We start from the raw sequence: 26,209 nt of genomic DNA, 5'->3' as shown, positions 1-26,209 counted from the left end.
CTGTACTATCTGTATCTCTGTGATTAATTTTTTTTTCACCTTTGAAAAAAAAAGTAAAATTTAGGCAAGAAAATTTTACCAGAAACCACCCTTCTCAGGACCCAAAAACACTCTTGCATGTAACCCCTAATTTTAACATGAAGCTTATGTGATTTTTGGTTTCAATTAATGTCATTGTGACTAACGTTGTGGTCTCAGAATGGAATCTCAACTTTAAGCAAGTGCTGCTTGTAACTAGTTATTATGTCCAGTAAATTTGTCAAGGCAGTCTTAGATATGAAACCTGCCCAAATATATATTTTTGGGTATATTTCCCTTTACAGATTTCATCCCTTTTCTATTAATAATTATCTCCAAACAAAACTTGTTTCAATTCTTAGTAAGATATCTCACGTGTGGAGTACTATTGCTATTCACTCATTTATCTGCATGTTTCTATTTCATATATATATTTACATATTTACACTGCTACCCCTTATAGCTAGTATTTAGTATCTTATGTTTACATATACAGTGGTCCCTCGGTTAACGAGCACAATTCGTTCCAGAAGGTCGCTCGTTAACCGAAAATTTTGTTAACTGAAACCATTGTTTCAATGGGTTTTTGGGTAATTGGTTCCAGCTCACCGAAAATTACATACAAACTAAAAATAAATGCAGTAAAGTACACTTACTTTGAGGTGTGCATGTAGAAGGCTAATGGTTGATGATGATGATGATGATGGGAATTAGAATGGGGGTGGAGGAGAAGGGAGAAGAGAAGGCAGTGGGGTGGAAGAGAAGTCACCCCATGTTGCCATTTCACCATAAAATTTTAGTTCTCTTGGTGTAATTCAAGATTATTTTCTTTAAATCAACACTGCACTGCATTATATATTGTCAATATGTAAAATAAACTTCAGAATGACCAATAATTGTAATGTGAAGAGAGTCTCAAGCAAGATGCTTCCTCCTCTGAGCAGGGACACACACTGACTCCATTCTGGGCGAGTCAAGTGGCTGTTTGGCACGCTAAAAACTAGTTCCCTGTACTTCAATTATGTTAAATAATTGTTGAAATGACTAAAAACTTCAATTTAAGACTTGGAAAATTATTGAATAGTACAACCTTTTTGATATTTACTCAAATGGTAACGCATTTAAGCCCTAAAACCGATTACTGTATTGGCGGACTAATACTACAGCTGGTGAGCAGGCGAAAACATGTTGGGAAAAATTCGGAAGGAATTCGTTAACCGGGGGTTTGCGCGTTAACCGAAGTGAAGAATCTTATGGAAGGTACTAACCAGACCTAACAATGCTTAACTTTATTGATCTGAGAAGAAGCGATGTTTCCAATGTGGTACTGCAATGAACTGACCCAGTGGATGTGGACATAATTATGAACCATCTTCAAGTGTTAAGGCTCACAACAATTTAAACAATACCTTATGTGTTGTACTTGCTTGTGTGGTTGCTAAAAAAGTCAATTGTAGTTCAGTTTTGCTTGTTAGTGTTTCTTATCATCTTCAGATATATTTATTTGGTTACAGTTACTCTGGTACTCTGAAGAAGAATTTCATTGTTAGTTACCTACCTTCATTCATGTATTAGTAGACAAAGTAATTTTTCCTAGACTTTTTAGGAAATTCCATGCTAAATATAGCTACCTCTGTGTGTGTCTCTCTCTCTCTCTCTCTATAATAATTCCTAGAGCCTCTTCATTCTGTATATAGCTAAAGTTTTAATAGTCTGAACATAACTGCGTTGATTTTCCTTCAGATAAAATGATTGTTTGTTTGATCTGTCCTTTTTGCTTATTTTTGTTTTGTTTTTGTTTACTGTAATAGTGTATTGTCAGGGTAAAGATGTTGGTGTATTAATTAATGTGTGTTTAGAAGCTTGTGCCTCTATTAACTAACAGATTTAACTCTTCTCCACTGGGTCTGTGCATGTGGCTGTTGCATGTTTACATGACTGGTGTGTTGGGAATTACTTTAGGAACCACTGATTGCCCACGAAGAGGAGGAGGAGGAGGAGGAGGATGATGACCAGGAGGAGGAGGGGGAGGAAGATGTGTTGGATGGGGAAGAGGGACAAGCCCAGGAAGAAGAGGCACAACCTCGCTTTGAGGAAGTGGCCTCTGATGAGGTGAGATTTGTGATTAGAGCTGCGGTAAATATTGTAGATAAGCTTCTAACTTTTGTTCTTATAAGTGATTGCATAGATTTAAATTGTGGTTTTTATTGTGATAAGCTCATCATCAAACTTTGTAGACAAGCTGCTTAGCTTTTGTGATTTATGAGAATACAGTAGTGATGTTTGTAAGCTAATAAAGAAATTGTAGTTGTGCTGCAGTTTGTTTCTGTAAATGTAGATATAAAAACATAATGTTGGTGATATGTTGCTTTCCAATTTTTTTTTATGTCTTGACTTGTGCTGTGAAACATCATAGTTATCCACCACCAGTGTTGGTGGGAATATCTAGAGCATTCATGATCATAATAAAAAGGAAATTTTGAACCATTATGTATGACATAATTTTGTGAAAGGGTTTGATCATCCCCTGCAGCTGTTCATATGTGAATTATTAGCTTGTAAGAATAACACAGATGCTGAGTTGAATGCAGGTGATTTGTATATTTTAGCAGATGTTGATTTTGAAGAGTAAATACAGTAGTTTAGAACCAGGAAGTCATTGGACTTGACATGAGAATCATGTACCTAATGGCTCATGGGGTACGTAGGGTATAGAGTGAGTTGTGATAAAATGAATTAGACTCTCTCTCTCTCTCTCTCTCTCTCTCTCTCTCTCTCTCTCTCTCTCTCTCTCTCTCTCTCTCTCTCTCTCTCTCTCTCTCTCTCTCTCTCTCTCTCTCTCTCTCTCTCTCTCTCTCTCTCTCTCTCTCTCTCTCTCTCTCTCTCTCTCTCTCTCTCTCTCTCTCTCTCTCTCTCTCTCTCTCTCTCTCTCTCTCTCTCTCTCTCTCTCTCTCTCTCTCTCTCTCTCTCTCTCTCTCTCTCTCTCTCTCTCTCTCTCTCTCTCTCTCTCTCTCTCTCTCTCTCTCTCTCTCTCTCTCTCTCTCTCTCTCTCTCTCTCTCTCTCTCTCTCTCTCTCTCTCTCTCTCTCTCTCTCTCTCTCTCTCTCTCTCTCTCTCTCTCTCTCTCTCTCTCTCTCTCTCTCTCTCTCTCTCTCTCTCTCTCTCTCTCTCTCTCTCTCTCTCTCTCTCTCTCCTCTCTCTCTCTCTCTCTCTCTCTCTCTCTCTCTCTCTCTCTCTCTCTCTCTCTCTCTCTCTCTCTCTCTCTCTCTCTCTCTCTCTCTCTCTCTCTCTCTCTCTCTCTCTCTCTCTCTCTCTCTCTCTCTCTCTCTCTCTCTCTCTCTCTCTCTCTCTCTCTCTCTCTCTCTCTCTCTCTCTCTCTCTCTCTCTCTCTCTCTCTCTCTCTCTCTCTCTCTCTCTCTCTCTCTCTCTCTCTCTCTCTCTCTCTCTCTCTCTCTCTCTCTCCTCTCTCTCTCTCTCTCTCTCTCTCTCTCTCTCTCTCTCTCTCTCTCTCTCTCTCTCTCTCTCTCTCTCTCTCTCTCTCTCTCTCTCTCTCTCTCTCTCTCTCTCTCTCTCTCTCTCTCTCTCTCTCTCTCTCTCTCTCTCTCTCTCTCTCTCTCTCTCTCTCTCTCTCTCTCTCTCTCTCTCTCTCTCTCTCTCTCTCTCTCTCTCTCTCTCTCTCTCTCTCTCTCTCTCTCTCTCTCTCTCTCTCTCTCTCTCTCTCTCTCTCTCTCTCTCTCTCTCTCTCTCTCTCTCTCTCTCTCTCTCTCTCTCTCTCTCTCTCTCTCTCTCTCTCTCTCTCTCTCTCTCTCTCTCTCTCCCACATTATGATGATGAATGCTCAATATATTGTACTATAATTCAGTATCATTTTAAACAACTGATAAGATGCATATTTCTTGAATTTTAATGACAATAATTATGACTGATATTGATAATAAGGTAAAAGGAGAGTGTAAGGGTAGACTTCCTCCACTATTACAGGAAGTAGTCTTTCACCAATATCCAGGTAAAGGAGGAGGAAGCATCTCTCCAAGTGTTTAACACTACTGTACTATACGGCCATAACTTACCTGAAACAATAATGATGATGGTGTGGCTTTTCAAGCCAGGTGACTGACTTTATTTTCCCACACTTTCCTTCTTTGAGGATCTGCTGGGAACCTGTATATCTCAAATCCCTTGTCTGACCTATTGCTTCATCCAAATGCACAACATCCCAGCATAATATATATAATAAAAATCACTCATCCATCAATCCTTCCATCCAAAGCATTTAAATGATTTTTATGGTTTTTCAAAAGTTTTATGCTATATTATTTTTTTGTTTTTTACTTTGCATAATTTGTTTATAGCCTTCTAAGCTTTTAGTTTAATTCGGCGACATATGACCTAAGCTTCATCATCACCAAGGATGAAATTAACACAATCAGTCAAACAATCCAAAGCAATGGTCAAATGCTAACTGGTGTGTGCGGATGGCAACAAAATGAAGCCCATTTATAATGTGATCTCATTTTCTGGGACCCTGAATGTGGCTACAGTATCTCATTATATAGATACTCGTAGTCCATCTGTGTTACCATGTGATGCACATCATAGCCCAGTGTGTATCATTATGTGATCCACTTCATAGTTCAGTGTGTATCATTATGTGATCCACTTCATAGTTCAGTGTGTATCATTATGTGATCCACTTCATAGTTCAGTGTGTATCATTATGTGATGCACATCATAGTTCAGTGTGTATCATGTGATCCACTTCATAGTTCAGTGTGTATCATCATGTGATCCACTTCATAGTTCAGTGTGTATCATCATGTGATCCACTTCATAGTTCAGTGTGTATCATTATGTGATCCACTTCATAGTTCAGTGTGTATCATTATGTGATCCACTTCATAGCCCAGTGTGTATCATTATGTGATCCACTTCATAGCCCAGTGTGTATCATTATGTGATCCACTTCATAGCCCAGTGTGTATCATTATGTGATCCACTTCATAGCCCAGTGTGTATCATTATGTGATCCACTTCATAGTTCAGTGTGTATCATGTGATCCACTTCATAGTTCAGTGTGTATCATGTGATGCACATCATAGCCCAGTGTGTATCATTATGTGATCCACTTCATAGTTCAGTGTGTATCATTATGTGATCCACTTCATAGTTCAGTGTGTATCATCATGTGATCCATTTCATAGTTCAGTGTGTATCATTATGTGATCCACTTCATAGTTCAGTGTGTATCATTATGTGATCCACTTCATAGTTCAGTGTGTATCATTATGTGATCCACTTCATAGTTCAGTGTGTATCATTATGTGATCCACTTCATAGTTCAGTGTGTATCATTATGTGATGCACATCATAGCCCAGTGTGTATCATTATGTGATCCACTTCATAGTTCAGTGTGTATCATTATGTGATTCACTTCATAGTTCAGTGTGTATCATGTGATGCACATCATAGCCCAGTGTGTGTCATTATGTGATCCACTTCATAGTTCAGTGTGTATAATTATGTGATCCACTTCATAGTTCAGTGTGTATCATTATATGATCCACTTCATAGTTCAGTGTGTATCATTATGTGATGCACATCATAGCCCAGTGTGTATCATTATGTGATCCACTTCATAGTTCAGTGTGTATCATTATGTGATTCACATCATAGCCCAGTGTGTATCATTATGTGATCCACTTCATAGTTCAGTGTGTATCATTATGTGATCCACTTCATAGTTCAGTGTGTATCATTATGTGATCCACTTCATAGTTCAGTGTGTATCATTATGTGATGCACATCATAGCCCAGTGTGTATCATTATGTGATCCACTTCGTAATTCATTGTGTATCATTATGTGATCCACTTCGTAGTTCAGTGTGTATCATTATGTGATCCACTTCATAGTTCAGTGTGTATCATTATGTGATCCACTTCATAGTTCAGTGTGTATCATGTGATGCACATCATAGCCCAGTGTGTATCATTATGTGATCCACTTCATAGTTCAGTGTGTATCATCATGTGATCCACTTCATAGTTCAGTGTGTATCATCATGTGATCCACTTCGTAGTTCAGTGTGTATCATTATTTGATCCACTTCATAGTTCAGTGTGTATCATTATGTGATCCATTTCGTAGTTCAGTGTGTATCATGTGATCCACTTCATAGTTCAGTGTGTATCATGTGATCCACTTCATAGTTCAGTGTGTATCATTATGTGATCCACTTCATAGTTCAGTGTGTATCATTATGTGATCCACTTCATAGTTCAGTGTGTATCATTATGTGATGCACATCATAGCCCAGTGTGTATCATTATGTGATCCACTTCAGTTCAGTGTGTGATCCACTTCATAGTTCAGTGTGTATCATTATGTGATGCACATCATAGCCCAGTGTGTATCATTATGTGATCCACTTCATAGTTCAGTGTGTATCATTATGTGATCCACTTCATAGTTCAGTGTGTATCATTATGTGATCCACTTCATAGTTCAGTGTGTATCATGTGATGCACATCATAGCCCAGTGTGTATCATTATGTGATCCACTTCATAGTCCAGTGTGTATCATCATGTGATCCACTTCATAGTTCAGTGTGTATCATCATGTGATCCACTTCGTAGTTCAGTGTGTATCATTATGTGATCCACTTCATAGTTCAGTGTGTATCATTATGTGATCCATTTCGTAGTTCAGTGTGTATCATGTGATCCACTTCATAGTTCAGTGTGTATCATGTGATCCACTTCATAGTTCAGTGTGTATCATGTGATCCACTTCATAGTTCAGTGTGTATCATGTGATCCACTTCATAGTTCAGTGTGTATCATCATGTGATCCACTTCGTAGTTCAGTGTGTATCATCATGTGATCCATTTCGTAGTTCAGTGTGTATCATTATGTGATCCACTTCGTAGTTCAGTGTGTATCATTATGTGATCCACTTCGTAGTTCAGTGTGTATCATTATGTGATCCACTTCATAGTTCAGTGTGTATCATCATGTGATCCACTTCGTAGTTCAGTGTGTATCATTATGTGATCCACTTCATAGTTCAGTGTGTATCATTATGTGATCCACTTCACAGTTCAGTGTGTATCATTATGTGATCCACTTCATAGTTCAGTATGTATCATTATGTGATCCACTTCGTAGTTCAGTGTGTATCATTATGTGATCCACTTCGTAGTTCAGTGTGTATCATTATGTGATCCACTTCATAGTTCAGTGTGTATCATCATGTGATCCATTTCGTAGTTCAGTGTGTATCATTATGTGATCCACTTCATAGTTCAGTGTGTATCATTATGTGATCCACTTCGTAGTTCAGTGTGTATCATTATGTGATCCACTTTGTAGTTCAGTGTGTATCATGTGATCCACTTCATAGTTCAGTGTGTATCATCATGTGATCCACTTCGTAGTTCAGTGTGTATCATGTGATCCACTTGTAGTTCAGTGTGTATCATGTGATCCACTTCATAGTTCAGTGTGTATCATGTGATCCACTTCATAGTTCAGTGTGTATCATGTGATCCACTTCATAGTTCGTGTATCATGTGATCCTTTTCATAGTTCAGTGTGTATCATGTGATCCAATAGTTCAGTGTGTATCATGTGACCCACTTCATAGTTCAGTGTGTATCATTATGTGATCCACTTCATAGTTCAGTGTGTATCATGTGATCCACTTCATAGTTCAGTGTGTATCATGAGATCACTTCATAGTTCAGTGTGTATCATGTGATCCACTTCGTAGTTCAGTGTGTATCATTGTGTGATCCACTTCGTAGTTCAGTGTGTATCATGTGATCCACTTCATAGTTCAGTGTGTATCATCATGTGATCCACTTCATAGTTCAGTGTGTATCATGTGATCCACTTCATAGTTCAGTGTGTATCATGTGATCCACTTCATAGTTCAGTGTGTATCATGTGATCCACTTCATAGTTCAGTGTGTATCATTATGTGATCCACTTCGTAGTTCAGTGTGTATCATTATGTGATCCACTTCGTAGTTCAGTGTGTATCATAATGTGATCCACTTCGTAGTTCAGTGTGTATCATGTGATCCACTTCGTAGTTCAGTGTGTATCATGTGATCCACTTCGTAGTTCAGTGTGTATCATCATGTGATCCACTTCATAGTTCAGTGTGTATCATCATGTGATCCACTTCATAGTTCAGTGTGTATCATGTGATCCACTTCATAGTTCAGTGTGTATCATGTGATCCACTTCATAGTTCAGTGTGTATCATTATGTGATCCACTTCATCGTTCAGTGTGTATCATGTGATCCACTTCATAGTTCAGTGTGTATCATGTGATCCACTTCATAGTTCAGTGTGTATCATTATGTGATCCACTTCATAGTTCAGTGTGTATCATGTGATCCACTTCATAGTTCAGTGTGTATCATTATGTGATCCACTTCATAGTTCAGTGTGTATCATGTGATCCACTTCATAGTTCAGTGTGTATCATCATGTGATCCACTTCATAGTTCAGTGTGTATCATGTGATCCACTTCATAGTTCAGTGTGTATCATGTGATCCACTTCATAGTTCAGTGTGTATCATCATGTGATCCACTTCGTAGTTCAGTGTGTATCATGTGATCCACTTCATAGTTCAGTGTGTATCATGTGATCCACTTCGTAGTTCAGTGTGTATCATGTGATCCACTTCATAGTTCAGTGTGTATCATTATGTGATCCACTTCGTAGTTCAGTGTGTATCATTATGTGATCCACTTCATAGTTTAGTGTGTATCATCATGTAATGGACGTCACAGTTTAAGGGTATATGTCTAGTGAAGGGAGACATTACTGTAGAGGAACAGTTTGTTGTGATAAGGAGATAGTAGAATGTTACATCAGCACTTAATCAGTAGGATAAAGAAATAAGTAGACATTAGTTGGGTCCTTTCTTACCGGTTATGTCCTAAAGCTATAATTTTGTGGCACATATTGAATAGAGAATTTTGGGGTAATACAATTTAGAATTAGTCTACAGGATTTTGGCTTACCCTTACATTCATTTTTTTCACATTACATCGTTGGAGTTCAGTCAGATGGAAAGGAAAAAAATTCCCAGTTGGTGGGTGGTCCACTTTCCATCATATAAATATAATTCAACCTAATGGTGCATCACACAGGATTGTGGCCAAGAGGATTGTAACTCATCCTATCATTGCTGCCTTTGCATTAAACATATCTTTCTGTGTTCCAAACCTTAGTTATCTGTAATTATCATAAGAGTGACATCACCTTAAATATGGATTAATATTTCATTAATAATGTTGTTATTGCTTTTTTCCTTTGGAAAATATGTTGCTACTGCTATAATCTTTTTTTTATATTTAACTCTCCTATGGTGAGATTTGGATTACTGGTCACTTAAAAGGAAATTTACATTGCAAACCAAAATGTGTGCCACATTGGTATGATCATATCTTCTTTCTAATTTCAAGAAATAGGATACTGAAATGTACAGTACAGTAAAAGTGTAGAGATGTAAGAGAAAACATGTAATTTGGAAGTGAACAAAAGTTTAGAGGTGTGGATATTGCCAGCAAAGCATGAAAGAGCATGAGGGTAGCATCGGCTGACTGATGGCAGCATTCACGTCATGTAAACAAAGCAGCAGAAATTTAGGATGGGGCAATACAGTAGGGTCGGGATATATAAAGACTTTATATAACGATTTTTTTTATATCGCAGCGACTAAAATTATCAACATTTTCCTATATATCGCGATAAATTTATTTACAGTAGAATCAACTTACGTGGGGTTATGTTCCTGGGACCTCACATAAAGCAAAAAACTGTATAAAGTCAGAAACACTCCTAAAAATCCCCTAAATTGCTAAAAAAATACGAGTTGAAAAACTGTACAGTACACCCACCTCTTGTTTTATGCAGGGGTTACGTTCTTGAAAACCACCACTTAATTCAAAAAGGCGTAAATGAAGCATAATTTTAGCTTTAGGTGCCCCAGAGGAGGCAGATGGATGTTTCCCAGACATGCTCAATGGGAAAAACAGCGTTTAACACTAAAAGGGTACGTGATAAACACACAATGCAAATGAGAGCACAGAGAAAAGGTAGTGCTGGTGTGACCTGAGAAAGCGATACGCGGGAAGCTTGTTGGACGTCGTCACAGTTGTTGTACAGAATACTTCATTATCATCATTAGTAGTAGTAATAATCTTTATTATTACATTATTATAATAATTATTATTATTAATAATACAGTAATATTAAAATCGTTGATGTTGATATGAGTGCAACTTTATAGTAATAACTTACAAGCACCTCACCAGGCATCACACGTGACTCCACTGCCAGGCGACCAGGTTAATATGCGCGGCAAATGTAAACTGTCTTGAGCGCGTTATTTAAAAAATAGGTGCGGATAAATTAGCTTTTGATATTAATTGAACAATCGCATTATTCCAAAAACTCTTAAATCAAACGCGTGTAAAATGCGAGTTATTTGTACTTAAATGCAGTCTAAAAGACTAAAATTTGTATCTCTTGTGTAAAGTATAGGATGTCTGAATTCAAATTATTTGCTGTCTTGTAAGGATTCCAGCAATACAATTTATACTGTAATTCATTGGTGGTTTATATTTTTTCCCAGAGAATGTATTTCCAATTAGTGAATGGAAATTACTGTGTTACGACAGTATACAGTAGGGTCGGGATATAGTGCAAGATAGGGTCCAAGGATGTTCGCTGTAACTAAATGGCTATATATAATTACATGTAATCAATGGGGAAAATAGGGTTAGGTTCTGGAGGCCAATAAAAGTGACTAAACTTGACTTAACGAGTTTATTTTCTTACTAACTAAAGCACCAATGAACACTAGACTCGGGAACAACAGACTGTTTCAATATCAAGGAACACCAGACTCGGCAGCTGGCGCACCATCCCAACAACAACAAACGACACACTGCCACCCTCACTTGACAATCATACAGTAAATGAACAAACCAAAAATATTAGTTACAGGATTAAATCTTTTCCATTAAGCTTTCCATTCTCTTCACTTTACTTTTCACGTCACTAGCAACCCATTTACACTCGTTTTAGAAGTTGTAATCTTCAGCAGAGTCGGCTGCTTACTCGTCACTCACTGAGAAGGATCGAGCGGGCGAGCGCGAATGCGTGGGTGAGCAGCCACGGTGACGCCTCTGGGGAGGAAATAATGCATTTGTTTGCCATGGCGGTACATTTGAAATATTTCCTGCCAGATTTCCCTCGCGAAATAAATAAATTTATCGCTATATATATTGGAAAATTTTGATAATTTTGGTAGTGGCGTATATTTTTTTTTTCATAAAAAATTGTGATATATCCCGATCCTACTGTACTGTAATGTAATCTTCATAGATATTGGCTAAGCATTTCATACTTTTCTCTTTGTTTCAACTATTATCCAGTGACTTGTACATACAGGTATAAGATTATTGCTATGCTGAGCTGTGTAGATAGAAGAGTGGTTTAATTTATCATAACACTGCATTGCCACTTTAGGGTTTTTCACTTTTTCTTCTTCTTCCCCTGTTAATAGTAGCTAGTCCTCAGTTACTGTCTCTTTGTGCATTTTGTATCCTCTACTTTGACCTACTTGTATTTCCAGCTTTCCTCCTCCTGCTCCTCCTCTCTACATATTGTATGATTGTTGAGCCAACCCTCATTCTTACTTCTTTCTCATTTCAAACAGCAGCATCATCCTGACATTAGTAATAACCCCTTAATAATCCTCAATTCTTTTACTTGAATTTTTCATGTAACTTCTTTGACTTTAAATAATCTCCAAATGAGTGACAACTGCTTGACTTTGTTTTGATAATTTCCAAATAAGTGGCAACTGCTTGACATTTTTAATAATCTCCAAATGAATGATAATGTAGGTTTTTTTATGTTGCTTGTCAGTCATTTGGTGTTTAATCTCACAAAACCCACTCTGGAGAATATATCCTCTTAGTTGTCAATCAATGTTAGATTAAGGCTGCCACTACCCCATTAATCACCATGTTAGTGAGTGAAGGGAAATGATTATTAACTTCAAGATTAGCTTTGTTACAAGCCACTTGATAGTCTTTCTCACAAGTGGTGAGATGTTAGAAGACCCTATCTAATAATAAGGACTTTACAGTATAAATAGCACACTGTACTGTAGTTTCCGTGTTTATTTATAAGACAACAAGTATGAACACTTCACAGGATATGGCTTGTTATGGTGAAAGGGTTCACTACTAGGTCTGCTAAAAGTGACAACAACACATACTATTCATGCTTACTTAAGCACAGGTGGTCAGGGGCCATGTGACGTCTTATCACAGGGTTACTGGGGGTTAATGAATGTGTTGACACAGCACAACTCGGAGAACAAAGGATACTGTGGTGAACTTAAGTAGACTGATTATACTCCCACAACAACTGCTTGACTTTTTTTTATAATATCCAGATGAGTGGCAACTGCTTAAATTTCACAATAACCCTCAAAGAAGAGTCAACTGTTTAACAAAAATGGTAATAGAATAAATGTGTAGAATTATTCATCAAATTAAACATGTGTACTGTACCTGTAAATTCTGAACACTTAAAGGTCTCTATGAAATACTTGCAGATGATTCTACATGTGATTGCCCTCCTCAAGGGAGGGCAGTTCTCAGAAGGGAAAAATTAAAAGTACTGTAATGTATAGGATGGGTGATAGAATAGGTATATGGTATTTCTGATATTTTAGTATTTGTGTAATTCTTAAACCATTTGGCGTACTGTACACATTAACAAAACTATTAAGTGTTCCATAATGAGTAATTGACTGTTTCCAGTAATTACCTTAATCCATGCCTGAACCATCTCACACCCACACCAAAAATATAGGTATTCCATTATTTTTAAAGTGTAAATATGGGGATCCCTTTCCTATCCTGTATTCACCATTAGTATATGACCACGCTACTTAGTATTCTGTTGAGTGCCTTGTCACTCGACTGTTGGAGGAGCTGAGAAGAGTTGCACCTACAGTATGCTTGACCACCACTTGTCTTGACAGATTCAGGAGGCACAAAACACAGGGGTGCAACGACCATCCTCTACAGCAAGTTCCCCTGCAACCCCAACCACTATCACCAACAACAACTCTAGTGTCACCAGTAATGCACCCAAGGTATGCGCTTGTAGACACTACTCCTTATCACCTGCTACACTTCACTTTATAAGCACAATATTTTCATATTTGTACTGTGTGATGAACTAGAAGAGGAACACTTGATACTGTGTTTTCTGTACTTTGACACTCACCCATTTTCAAGCTAATGGTCACCTAATATGCTACAGATGAGAAAGATAAAGGTGAAGGGTTAACTTTGCAACAACAGGTGAGTGTATGCCATATATTTAAAAAAATGTAAGCTGTTAGAGGGAAAGAAATTCCATAAATAAGAAGTTTGAAAGATGAAGACAAGTGACTGAAAATATAGTTAGCTAATGGAATGTGCCCCGAGTAGAAGTAACTTAACTCCTAATCCCAGTCTATATCCCCCCCCCCTCTCCTCTCAGCATTAGGTTTAAAAAAATAAAAAAAATTATTTGTAGCGACTGTTTCTTTTCTGTTTCCATATTGGTATGATAGTTTGGGCCACGATATTTCCCCAACACCTCTCAGTGCTGACAGGCTGTTTGTAGACTCAAACTTATCACCACCACCACCACCATATTCTTCTATACAGTATCACTGCTTTCCATAAAAAATCTTATTTATTTCCATCTTGCCACAAACATATATTTATTTTTGCGTATACTGTATGTTTGCAAGAGACATAGGTATCACTCTTGAGGCTGCCAGATGCATGTTCCGATAAATGTCCTTCATCCATGGCGTTTATGGGGTAACTAAACAGCTGTGAAATTTCTGAGGGTGAATTATTACTGCTAGCAACATATAGCATTATCCTTCTTGAATGGCAACAAGCATCCTTTGAAAGCCTTCTTCTTTTTATAAATCATGGTTAAAAATGATGAGGTGGAAATTGTGGCCTTGGTGAGGTGAATAACCATTACATAATGGGACCATTCACTCTGCCCCAATTATAGAATGAGATTTCAAGATTAATCTAATTTTTTATGCTAATGTAAATCGTTGGACAGGTTTCTCTATTTTATGATAGTAAAGCAAGGTCAAGCTCTCTATCCATGTCCAAGTAGGTCTTGCATTGTCTTGGATTCTCTAAATGTTTTCTGTTTAGTGATTTGTTGCATCAGAGTTATATTGTTGCATTGTTACTAGCAGTCCTAGTATGCTCTTGTATCATTTTAAATATTATTTGTGTTCGGGTTTGGGTAGATGATTGCAAGTAAAATTAGGATTTTAAAACTGTGATTCTCATAAAAGTACATTAGTGTAATGTTATAAATTATAAGTATTTAACATAAACTGGCACCCCACACTTCTTTAGCTCCACCCTAATCCCTCCCATGCTCCTTTCCTCCCAATCCTATTTGACCTTGATGGAAGTCTTCTAAAATCTACAGGGGCTTCACAGTATGTCTGTCAGAATTCCTGAGAGGTTGGAGAAAATAAGATATAATTATATGATTGTAGTATATGAACTCAAATCTAAAGCCTGATATTGTTAAATGCATGGGGAAAACATTTTTGAAGCTTTAGAATTTTGAACTTAAAAATCAAAGGAATATTATAATGGAGAGAAAATTAGAATGTGTGTGCATGTGTACAGTATATATGCAGGAGGTCCCCATTATATGTTGTACTGATATTCGTCATTTCACATATACGCCACTAACAAATATAGGAGTAACTTTTCATTTTACTGTAAGTCATTTGTTTCACATATATACTGTACTTTGTCAGTATTGTCCAATGTTTTATACTAAGTCTGTGTGTATCTGAATATGATGCGTAAATAGTGTTAAAAACATCTAATATAATGTCAAAATAATTATAATAAGCAATATAAGTGCCCTACAAGTGTTAAGTTTCTACCATGCCAAGGTATGTCATTCACCTCTCACACAACTGTGCGCTATGCCATTGTTATATGTAAGTAACAACAGAATTTGCAAAGAAGTGCCTTATGAATAAAGAAAATACTAAATGTTTTACACCCACTAAAAAATTATTCGGCACCCTTACGGTGTGATACAATATGACACAGGTGCCGAATAATTTTTAGTTGGTGTACAGTAATATAAAAATATAAAAGAAAAATAAAGAGAGTGCGGGTGTTAGGAGGTAGGAACACCACCTCTATACTTCTGGGACAATGCATTTATGGAACCAATCCAGGAATGCTTGCACAGTTACCCATGCATTTTTGTTAGACTGCCAAAAAACTGGCAAAAAGTTCCTTATTTTTCCCTTTAAAGCCCTTGGGTTTGCTGAGCGGTAAAGCAAACCAGGCTTGATCATGTGGCCAGCTGCATTGCCACAGAAGATGAGCGTCACTGTCCTTGGCTGCCTTGAACCCAGAGGCATGCCTCTCCTGCTTGTTTATGTACGTTCTACCAGGCATTTTCTTCCGATATAAATCAGATTCATCGGCATTAAACACTTGCTGTGGTCTGTAGCTTTTCTCTTCTGTTACTTTCTTTAACTTGGCGGGAAATGCATCTGCGGCTGTGTGGTCAACTGATGCGGCCTCCCCAATCAGCTTCACATTATGGAGCGAGAATCTTTTTCTTAAAATTCTCGAACCAACCTTTACTGGCATTAAAAGTTGGTTCAGTCGCTGCACTAGCTCCTTCACCAACTGTTGACTCGTAAAAATGAGCATGAAGACTTTTAGCCTTTTCACGAATCACGTTGCTGTTGATCGGAACATCTTTGCGGTGCTGGTCCTCAACCCAAATGTTCAGTGCTTTCTCAGTTTTCACTATGTTCCTGTCATGAACAACCTGTGCCACTTTAGCACTTGCAGGAGCACTCTCTTGAACAGTATCAAGAATTGCTTGTTAATTTTTCTTGATATACCGCACTGTGGATTCATTCACACCAAATAACTAACCAACCGCGGCAGCACTAATCCCTTCCTTTAACTTGTCTAATATTTCAACCTTCTTTGCCAGGGTCATCACTGAATTTTGCCTTTTATGTTTCACTCCACTAGCATCACAAGCACTGACACTAGGCAGTCTTTCCGGGGCCATTTTCACAAAGAAACACAAAAGTTTTGAGAATATGACACAAGATGCTAGGTTATGGGTACTGGGTGAGGGCAAACAGAGGGAGATGAGATGCCAGGGGCGCGTGGGGGTGACTCATTGCCCTGCGGGAAAAGGCTCACGTGCTAGCCACCCGAGCCACCAGCTGCTTACCGCAAATCTTTCAAATCGCGAATCGCAAACCCGAGAATGGAAAGGGTCTACTGTTACTGTAAGTTTCAAGTATAACCTCGTTTGTATCATTGGGGACTCCTTGTATATGAAATTTATTTGTTTATATTAAAATATGTTGTTATTAAATAAGAAATACAAAGAGCACGGATATGTTTGTGTGTGAAGTGAACCATAGGTGGATTGGGCACTGTTTGGGTACCGCGCCATTTCATTATGAGTTGAGCCCATTCCACTCCACTAGTATTGATAGTTGGGGCACATTCCACCCCACTAGCAATGAGAGTTATGTATTAGGTGTTGTGGGTGTAATGTGAAGGATAGTGTAGTGGATGTTGTGTAGAGGATAGTACAATACTGTACAGGTATAGGGCAGTGGTTGTGGACCTTTTTCGGTTAGTCTACCCCTTATAGAACCTTTGTTTGTTAAAGTATATAATTTATAATTTTAATCTAATATTTTAATTTAATAGAAAAAAGTAAATCAACACTAAGTATAAAGAATACTGTCTTCAAGCATTTTGTGGTAAGTGCTGTGCACCATTATAAACATATAATATTGACAGCCAGTCTTGAGAAATACTTTTGAATAGTTTTGACTTGAATTCTGCTTTAATCATATTATCCATAGAAATTGCCTTTTTTTTATTTAAAAAGGATATCAACTCCATTGTTACATGTTTTTGTCAGTATATTCTATTTCAATTGGTATATGTTAAACTAATACTGAATGACAAGCAAGGAAATTAGTGAATGACGCACAATACAGGGGATGAAGGTGAACACGTGAGCAGGTACAGTATATGGCTTCACTCCCTTGAGCTGATGTGGCTTTCTCATGACAGCTGCAGTTCTTCTTTGGACTTGTTATGGAGACAACGAGAACCTGACTTATTCTTCAAGTTTTAGATAGAATAAAGCAGTAACCATCTGTTATAGGATCTCTTGGGTGACAAAGACAATCACTGAAGAAAATTTTTTTTATACATTTTCTAAGCAAGATTAATCAAGCGAGAAAATTTAAAAGTGACAGAAAAATCATATACAGTGGAGTCTGCATTTACTCGGCTTTTGTTTACTCGTTTGGTCATTTACGTGGTGCCTTGCCAGAATGAAATGCTTTAATTACGCGGTAAATTTGGTCATTTACGCGGGTGAAGTATAATTTGTTTACTGTATTTACTGAAGATATTTGTTTTAGCTCATAAAATTCATACAAATTACCCGGCCAGAATATAATTTACATTGTTGGAATTCTTATAAGATTGTGATTATTTTAAATATAAACATCATAAAATTTGCATTAGACATACAAATTTTAGATCTTATGTGAGAATTTTGATTAGAAAGAGCAAAAATTTTATCTTGTGCAAAATATGTGACATTTATATTCAAAATATTCCTTGTCTTGCAAGGAATCCAGCAATGTCAATTATATTATCCTAACTTTAGTCTGAGGTATTATTTATTACTAAATTTATAAGCCTACTGTTTTCACCCAAACATTTCTCAGAGAGGGAGGAGCCAGCGAGCGTGGGAAGAAGGGGGGGGGGTTGAGTCCATTATTTGAATGGACATTAACCGGCGACTGTATTTCTCTTAAATATTAAGTGTGTGTGTATACCATCATAAAATTAAGATGTTATTTTTACTACAACGTAGGTATTGTGTCGGAAAAAGTGGAGTTTGGGGGTCGGCCCAGTCTCTATTTCAATTAATCTCATATGTTCTCTTATTTCATTTACGCGGGCCTCCATGGGTTCAATTGACCGCGTAATTGCAGACTCCACTGTAGCTACAGTATGTATAAGATGCAAAGCATGGAAATAGTAACTGTGAACTTTGAACCTGAGAAGCCAATGTTTACTGAAGCAGTTTTTCCCGATCCGGAAGTTAGAAGTATATTTGCCGACCGTGAGGAAGAGGTTAGGAATCAAAGACGGGAAGCTAGGAGGCAGAATGGTCATGCTCAAAACCGAGTTATTAACTCAGCATCTGGTAACTCAAGCAACAGACAGCAAGGGGAGGGGCAATCAGGCCCTATGAATTCCAATCAAAATACTGCCACAAGCAATGTAAATTCTGGTGAAATTAGACGTGTACGCTTTCGTGGAACAGAAGATGATTGGTTTGTAGTTTCATTCCCCAGAGATGATAATGAAGAAGAGCCAGTATCTAATCACCCACAACAGATTGTGCAGTCCACTGTACATCTTGCAGTCCCTTTGGCTAACTCGCAGTATCGTAATGGCCGAGCTGCTAATCAACAGGAGCGCACTCTCCCTCAAGCTAACCAACATCGTCATCACCCAGACGAAGAGGAAGAAGAATGGTGGTTAAGCCCAGAGCCATCTCCATTAAATTCCCCAAACCTGAGCCCAATTAACTCGCCTGTAATTCAACGAATTAGTAAGAAATGGAAGAACAAATCAGTCGCTCAGCCAAGTGGTTGCAACACATGCAGAGGAGATTTGGCCATTCTCTCCTACCACCGTCCTCGGTTAAGAGAAGCACTGTTTTTACAGGTTAAAATATCATTGTTTAGTCATGCCTTTTTTGTCATGTTGTTGATGTCTGTACTAAGATGTAATGATTGGCAACAAGGGAAATGAAAGAACGTGGGTTTCTTTTTGTCTTTCCTGTAAACCAATGATTATAAGAAGTCTGTCCCAAAGCAAAGTTTTATGCATATTTTTTCAACTGATTCTGTCTTTTGTGGACAGCAGGAAAGCCAATGCATTTCCCCTTAAAATTCCACAGCCTTTCTGTGTACTGTACAGTACAGAGTAATTAGTCTTTATTCTTTCCATCATATTAAAATCTGTTGTAGTGTCCATTTTTCACTATGTTTCACATGCCTCTAGTAGCTCAGTACACACTACATTATCCTTCTCCTCTTGTTATAAACTCGCTTCAGCTTCCTCCTTCTTTTGTAGTTGTTTCATGATGAAATAAAGTAGCTTCAGTGACCATATCCTTAAGGTACCATTCATTACACTGTATCTCAATTTCTATATTCAACAACAACTTTTGAAAATTAAGAAATTATCTTTTCTTATTTTTTTTTGTGTTCTCTTACAGTTTCCTCCATTACCTTCTTAAAACATGTTTCCAAGTAAACCTTGCCTGTGCTCTGCAGGGTTACATTCTCAGAAACACAGTACTGTACACTACAGGTATCCCTCGTTTAACGAAGTATTCCTGATAAAGCTAACGTTAAGCTAAATTATCACTAAACAAGAGATAATGAGGAATAATATCTGTGGTGATGGGCTGTTGTCATTGTTATATGTATTGAAGCTATAAAAGTTCTGGAATAATCATTACTGTACAATATTCTAATGTGGCTCAGAAATAATGAAAATATAATACAGTATAAAGATAGAGCATGGGAGTGTGGAGTGAACATATGTGTTGATGTGGCATGTAGCCAAATTATATTGTCACTGTAGCAACATCCCCCAAGCCCTCCCCCTACCATACCAAGCTCTGAGCTGTGTTATTGTTATTTTTCAACTCGTAATTTGGGGTAGATGCAGTATATGTAATTTAGTTATTTTTTTATTATTATTATTTTTTTTTACCTTTTACAAGCACACAATCATTCATACAGAATGTGCAAAAAAGAATATCGTAAGGTTAAAAACATAGAGGTAATAAACATTTCTTACGTGCACAGGAGTTAGCCTTGGGGATCTCAGCTATTCATCTGTTCTGTGAGTAGTGAAGCAATTGCCAAATTGCAACACAGTATTTTTTCTTTTATTTTATTTGCTTTTTCTTATTTATTCCTCACATTTACTGGTACAATATACACGTGACACAGTTCAGTCGGGCAGTCATCCAGCTAACTCATGTGTGGCTGCTGCATTACATTGGGGGGAGGGAGAGTGCGGCTGGTAGCAGTTACAGCTCACTGCCTCAATACGGTACAAATGTTCACTTCCCACATGCACCCGGTACACACTCAAGCTCTTCAATTTTTTTTATTTTATAATTTTATGTTACAAGTACTGTACATTTTCTTTATTTCTAAGCCACATTAATATTTTGTGAATGATTTTTACACAACTTTTATAGTTTCATAACAAAGGCAGCATGTCATCTCACAGGCCATCTCATTCACGGTTTTTCCCCCATAAAATTTTGACCAATTGTTAAACAAGAAAGTGTTAAAAATTTATATTGCTATACCAAAATATCGTTAAATGAATTAATATTAAACAAGGGATTTGTATCTGTACACTATGGACAGAAGTATTAATTCACTAGGAACAGGAAGGTTATGTTGAAGGCCCTTCCTTGAACCAATATCAACCCCCATCAGATCCATCGCTTTATGAAAAAAAATACAATTGTTCTAAGTTATATCACCAAAGGCTTCATTTTTATCCATTATGTTATAGGTCACTGAATTTATTTAAATGCCATATAAAGATGTTTATATATCAACTAAAAAAGGGGAAAGGCAGTATTATGTCTATAATAATTATCTTTATTGTAGCTATCTCGCCAACATTTTCTCACGAGTCAAATTCTCAATCCCAGCAGCACAAACCTCCAGTGCAACCCCTGTGATATCAAACTATTGTACTGTACTCTGTTTGTAGAAGAATAATAATTTTAAAAAGTTAATCATGCACGTGAACCATGCCCTTGTCAAACATTGCAAATAAAATTCAAGTAAAGCAAAGGTGAAGAGTATTGTGTTCTTTTACAGTGTATTTGTGCAGCACAAGGCATTTGATATCTCTTTTGCTGGCTACACTTACCTCTGGAAATTTGCCCTGCACTTTTATACCATACTTATTTCTAGTACAGTACAGTGCTATTTTCAACAGTACCTCAACAACTTGCATACTTTTGATACTATATAAAATTCATATTACATTCTGCAGTTTGAGAATATTGTTACCAATTTCTTTTACATCCCATTATTTGTCAAATATGTCTAGCTCTTGACCTATTCTTTTTCTGAGCAAAGCTTTTCTCAAGTTCTCTTGCACTCAATTTTATGGCATAATACACCAATCATACTTATTATCTACTGCCTGAAACCCATTGTATAAATGCTTCTAGTAAAACTGTTATAGTGTAAATCTCAGTACTATATGTTATATCCTGGGCCCTTTAAACACAAAAGAGAGACTTTGTGGCTACCTTGGAGTGCAGTCTATAATATGCCAGATCTCACTGATGTTGCCAAATGTGCGTCTTGCGTGCCTAGCATTCATACGCAAGCATAAGTTTATTTAATTTAAATTTTTTACTTCATATACAAATTTGCACACAAAAACTCTAAAGCAATAATTTAAATCATGTGCAGTTTTGCGTAAAACCCCAAGAGTGTTAATATGTACTCTGGTTATCAGTACTGTACAGTATGTAGTGCAGTTCAAATCTGGTTATGATTTTTATAGGTTGAAGAAGAATTTGGTATATAAAATCCATAAGTCTTGTAGTGTGCCATATGTACAGTATTGTGATGACTGAACTAATAAGATATTTATACTACTTTCTCAGCCTCAAACTCCAACTCCTACTGGGACTGATGAAACTCTGCCTCGTGGATGGACCAGCCAGGTGGCTCCTAATGGTCGTGTCTTCTTCATTGGTGAGTATATTGAAGTGTTTCATACAGAACCATGGAATGCCAAAAGGGAGAAACATTAGAACACAGTAATATGTACAGATTATTTGCATTACCAAGAAGAAATGAAATTGTTAAAATATTAGATGTACTGTAAATTCTTGTACAGCTTTTCCATAATAAATACATTCCTGGAGCTTCCTGTAGTCGTTTATATATGCAGTACATTTATAAACTACTGTACAGAACAAAGAGTAAAATTAGAAAAAGAATGTGTGGTTGTGGGGCAACTAGTAAAGCTTATACCTCTTCAGTTTTACATATTATTGTACAGTTGTTGGTATATAACAACTATAATACCATATTTATCAGTTAAAAACTGCAATACTGGATGATCTCGGGAGTTTCTGGATTGTAACCTCTAATTTTGCATTGTGTATTTTATTTACAGTATATTTGCACTTTTGGCAGTTATGCAGCCCCCTTTATCACTGTAACCTTAAGTACTATGGTTCACTGTAATAAGGAGTTGACATCTTTTTGTTATAGATCACATTAACAAGCAAACAACGTGGATAGACCCCCGTTCTGGCATGCCAAGTTCCCCACCCAACCAGCGTCACACAAACAACTGGAGACATGAGGATGAGTTGGGACCTCTACCCGAGGGCTGGGAACAGCGCGTACATACTGATGGCCGTATATTCTTCATTGATCATAGTAAGTCTCTCAAACTTAAGTTTTTTTTTTTAAGTCTTTATGAAAATTAATTCTAAGTAATTAATAGTGTTTGTTTATTATATTATTTTGGTATTTTAGATACCTTTAATCTTTTATTATATAGAGAACCGCACAACGACATGGGAAGATCCACGATTACTCAATCCAGCCATCGCAGGCAAAGCCATACCTTACTCTCGAGACTACAAGCAAAAATACGAATTCTTCAAGAACAGACTACCAAAACCAGTAAGTGCGTTTACGTTTTTAACATGTATACAGTCGACCCTCGTTAATTCGGACTAATAGGGGGGGAGGGTGTCCGTTTTAGCCGATTGTCCGAATTAACCGATTTACTGGTTAATATCGCATTATATTTCAAAGTCGTTGTTTTCGTCACGATTTTATCCCACTTTCCACTGTAATACGTAAGTAATTTCAGCAAAAATATTACATTTCCGTGAATGTATTATATCAAGCACAGTATGAATAGAATATCATTGTAATATAACAGTATTTTAACCGAAAACTAGTAAAAAAACGAATAACATCTCAAGAACATCGAAAGCTTAGGTAAAGTCTTTTGTTTTCGTCATTTATTTTATGCTAATTTACATTGAAATACATCACGTTTCAGCAGAACTACTATTTATTTCCGAGAATATATTCATTCAGGCGCAGTTTAGGTAAAATATACGTGTGATGTAACAGTTTTTAACTAAAAACGATTCGAAAAACACGTACCCTCTAGCCCTGTTCAAGGAGAGGACTGGGAGAAGCTGTTTGGTGCTGCAGACGATGACAAGGAAAATGATTTGGATGGATTTTAATAAAAATATTCAGAAATATGGTATCGTAGTATTTATTCAAGTCAATTAGGATAGAGTTTTATTGTATTACAACGGTTTTTTAACTGAAAACCAATCGAAAAGCGATTACTGTAACATCTTTTGAACGAACGAAAGCGAAAGTCATTGTTTTCGTCATGATTTTTATCGCACTTTCCACTGTAATACGTATGTAATTTCAGCAAAAATATTACATTTCCGTGAATGTATTATATCAAGTACAGTATGAATAGAATACCATTGTAATATAACAGTATTTTAACCAAAAACTATTAAAAAAAAACGAGTAACTTCTCTTGAACATCGGAAGGTTAGGTAAAATCTTTTGTTTTCGTCATGTATTTTATCCTATTTTACATTAAAATACATCACGTTTCAGCAAAACTACTATTTATTTCCGAGAATATATTCATTCAGGCGCAGTTTAGGTAAAATATACGTGTGATGTAACAGTTTTTTAACTGAAAACGATTCGAAAAACACGTGTACCGTCTAGCTGATTGATACTCAACAGCTGGTGGTGCGTCATGCGTCGTTGTAAACAATAGGAGGTTGAAGTAGATTACCGGGTATTATATTACGTGTGAAATATCGAAAAGGTTTTTATTACCGGTATTTTTTGTAGATCAATGAGTACTGTGATACCGTATATGATATGATAAGTTAGCCTATGCTAAAAACTTCAACATAGACTACTGAAAACACGTTGTAAGGTAATTTAGCCTATTGTAAGTTGGTGAGCTTCATTTGCTGAAGGAACTGCACAACTTTTCATTACTAATTGGTACATATTTTACGTTTTCATTGTTTACTGGCAGTAAATGGTAAATATTTTTCATGTCTGAAGCTAAAAGTTGCACCCTCCCTCCCATACTAGTGGTGGAGATGTTACATTTAACCAAAAAGATGCTGGTGTTTTATCCCAGCATTTTAGCTTAAGGTCCGCGTAGGTAATATTCCTAAAAAAAAAAAAAAAAAAAAAAGTTCGTTCAGATTTTGTCCGAATTATCCGAAATCCAGATTAAAGGGGTCCGAATTGACGAGGGTCGACTGTACTGTACATTTTGACTCCTTGACATTGACAGAAAGCGTATAAGAGAATACTTTATTATAACTCGGTAAATCTATCTATCTAAATTAAGGAATCAGTGCCTTTTCAGAATTGAAAGTACTGTATGTACTGTACAATAATTCCAAGATTTGACCTTGAGTTTGTGAGTTTGACTACCTTATATTCTGTGTGCTACTGTCATCCATAAGGAGGACAAGTCACCTGTTCATTCTACAACCATACAGACTTTAATGTAATACTGTAGATTGCTTTATATAAGTTGGGTTAGCAAATTAGCAGTCCTACAGTGTCAGCGACAGCAGCGTACGTTATCGATTATTGTTATGGGTGGAGGAGACGTTCTTGTTCCGCCTGACGATGCTGGGCCTGTTGAGGAGCCTGCAGTGGCTGTTTAATACTTTCTGTACAGTAAACAAAGATTATAAAGTGTATGTTGAAACTTGAATGTAAACTAATGTTTAATTTCAATTGTTCATTTAATTATTTGTGTACACCTTGATCATCATCTGATCTTGGCATACCTTTTTGGAAAGCTCTATGTCTAAGCTACAAGACAGCATATGAAAATTTCAGCTCTCTAGGTCTGTTTTTAAGGGTTTTAGAGCCCCCCAAAAAAAAAAACCGAATGCAGTAAAGTACACTTACTTTGAGGTGTGCATGTAGAAGGCTCCTGGTTGATGATGATGATGATGATGGGAATTAGAAGTTGGGGTGGAAGAGAAGTCACTCCTTGCTTCATGCTGCCATTTCACCCATAAAATTTTAGTTCACTTGGTGTAATTCAAGAGTATTTTCTTTAAATCAACACTGCACTGCATTATATATTGTCAATATGTAAAATAAACCTCAGAATGACCAATAATTGTACTGTAAAAATGTAAAAATAGCTTATGTTCAAAAGAGTCTCAAGCAAGATGCTTCCTTCTTCCACTGAGCAGGGACACAAACTGATGCCTTTCTGGGTGAGTCAAGTGGCTGTTTGGCACCCTAAAAATTTTAATATAAGACTTGGAAAATCATTGAATAGTACAACCTTCTTGATATTTACCCAAACGGTAACGAATTTAAGCCCTAAAACCGATTACTGTATTGGCGGACTAATACTACAGCTGGTGAGCAGGCAAAAGCAGACGAAGACATGTTGGGAAAAATTCGTAAGGAATTCGTCACCCGAATTGAATATTCTTATGGAAGGTAATTCTTTAACCGTGGGATCACTGTATATTTATTTTGTTCATCGATTTTTAATTTGACAAAGTGCAGCCTGAATTTGGTCACTGGTGTCGGAGGTACAGTACACATAAACACAACTGCAATTAGCATTACATTATTTGCTGAAGTAATCATTGTTGTGAAAAAAATATTATTTATATATAGAAACCATTGATAAAAATACTGTACAGCTAAGGTTATTGCCAGTGGCTTACACAATTGATCATAATTCAGAATTTGCTTTATTTAGGTAAAGGTAGAGCCCCTATTATTCCAAATCATTGAGGATGTGGTATATCTATTAACCCTTTCTCATGTTGTTATTATGGTCATTCATCAACCTGTAAATAACCATATTTTC

The 26,209-nt window shown here is 36.9% G+C and overlaps 1 protein-coding gene across 3 annotated transcripts in view; it reads left to right on the top strand.

Moving 5' to 3' along the window:
- The window catches only part of LOC121853749 (E3 ubiquitin-protein ligase Nedd-4-like), a 68,295-nt gene that overhangs the window by 24,163 nt on the left and 17,923 nt on the right, over positions 1-26,209 (top strand). For 2 of the 3 annotated variants that reach the window (XM_042348094.1, XM_042348093.1), the window contains exons 9-13: positions 1,981-2,130; positions 13,108-13,221; positions 21,930-22,020; positions 22,546-22,716; positions 22,841-22,965. In XM_042348094.1, coding sequence (XP_042204028.1) covers positions 1,981-2,130; positions 13,108-13,221; positions 21,930-22,020; positions 22,546-22,716; positions 22,841-22,965 — 651 coding nt within the window. The remainder of the gene's footprint in view (positions 1-1,980; positions 2,131-13,107; positions 13,222-21,929; positions 22,021-22,545; positions 22,717-22,840; positions 22,966-26,209) is intronic. The other variant, XM_042348095.1, reaches the window with a different exon arrangement.

Source organism: Homarus americanus, unplaced genomic scaffold (assembly GCF_018991925.1).
Source record: "Homarus americanus isolate GMGI-L3 unplaced genomic scaffold, GMGI_Hamer_2.0 scaffold18703, whole genome shotgun sequence".
NCBI classification, from domain to species: Eukaryota; Metazoa; Arthropoda; class Malacostraca; order Decapoda; family Nephropidae; genus Homarus; species Homarus americanus.
This window is presented reverse-complemented; position numbering and strand designations above follow the sequence as displayed.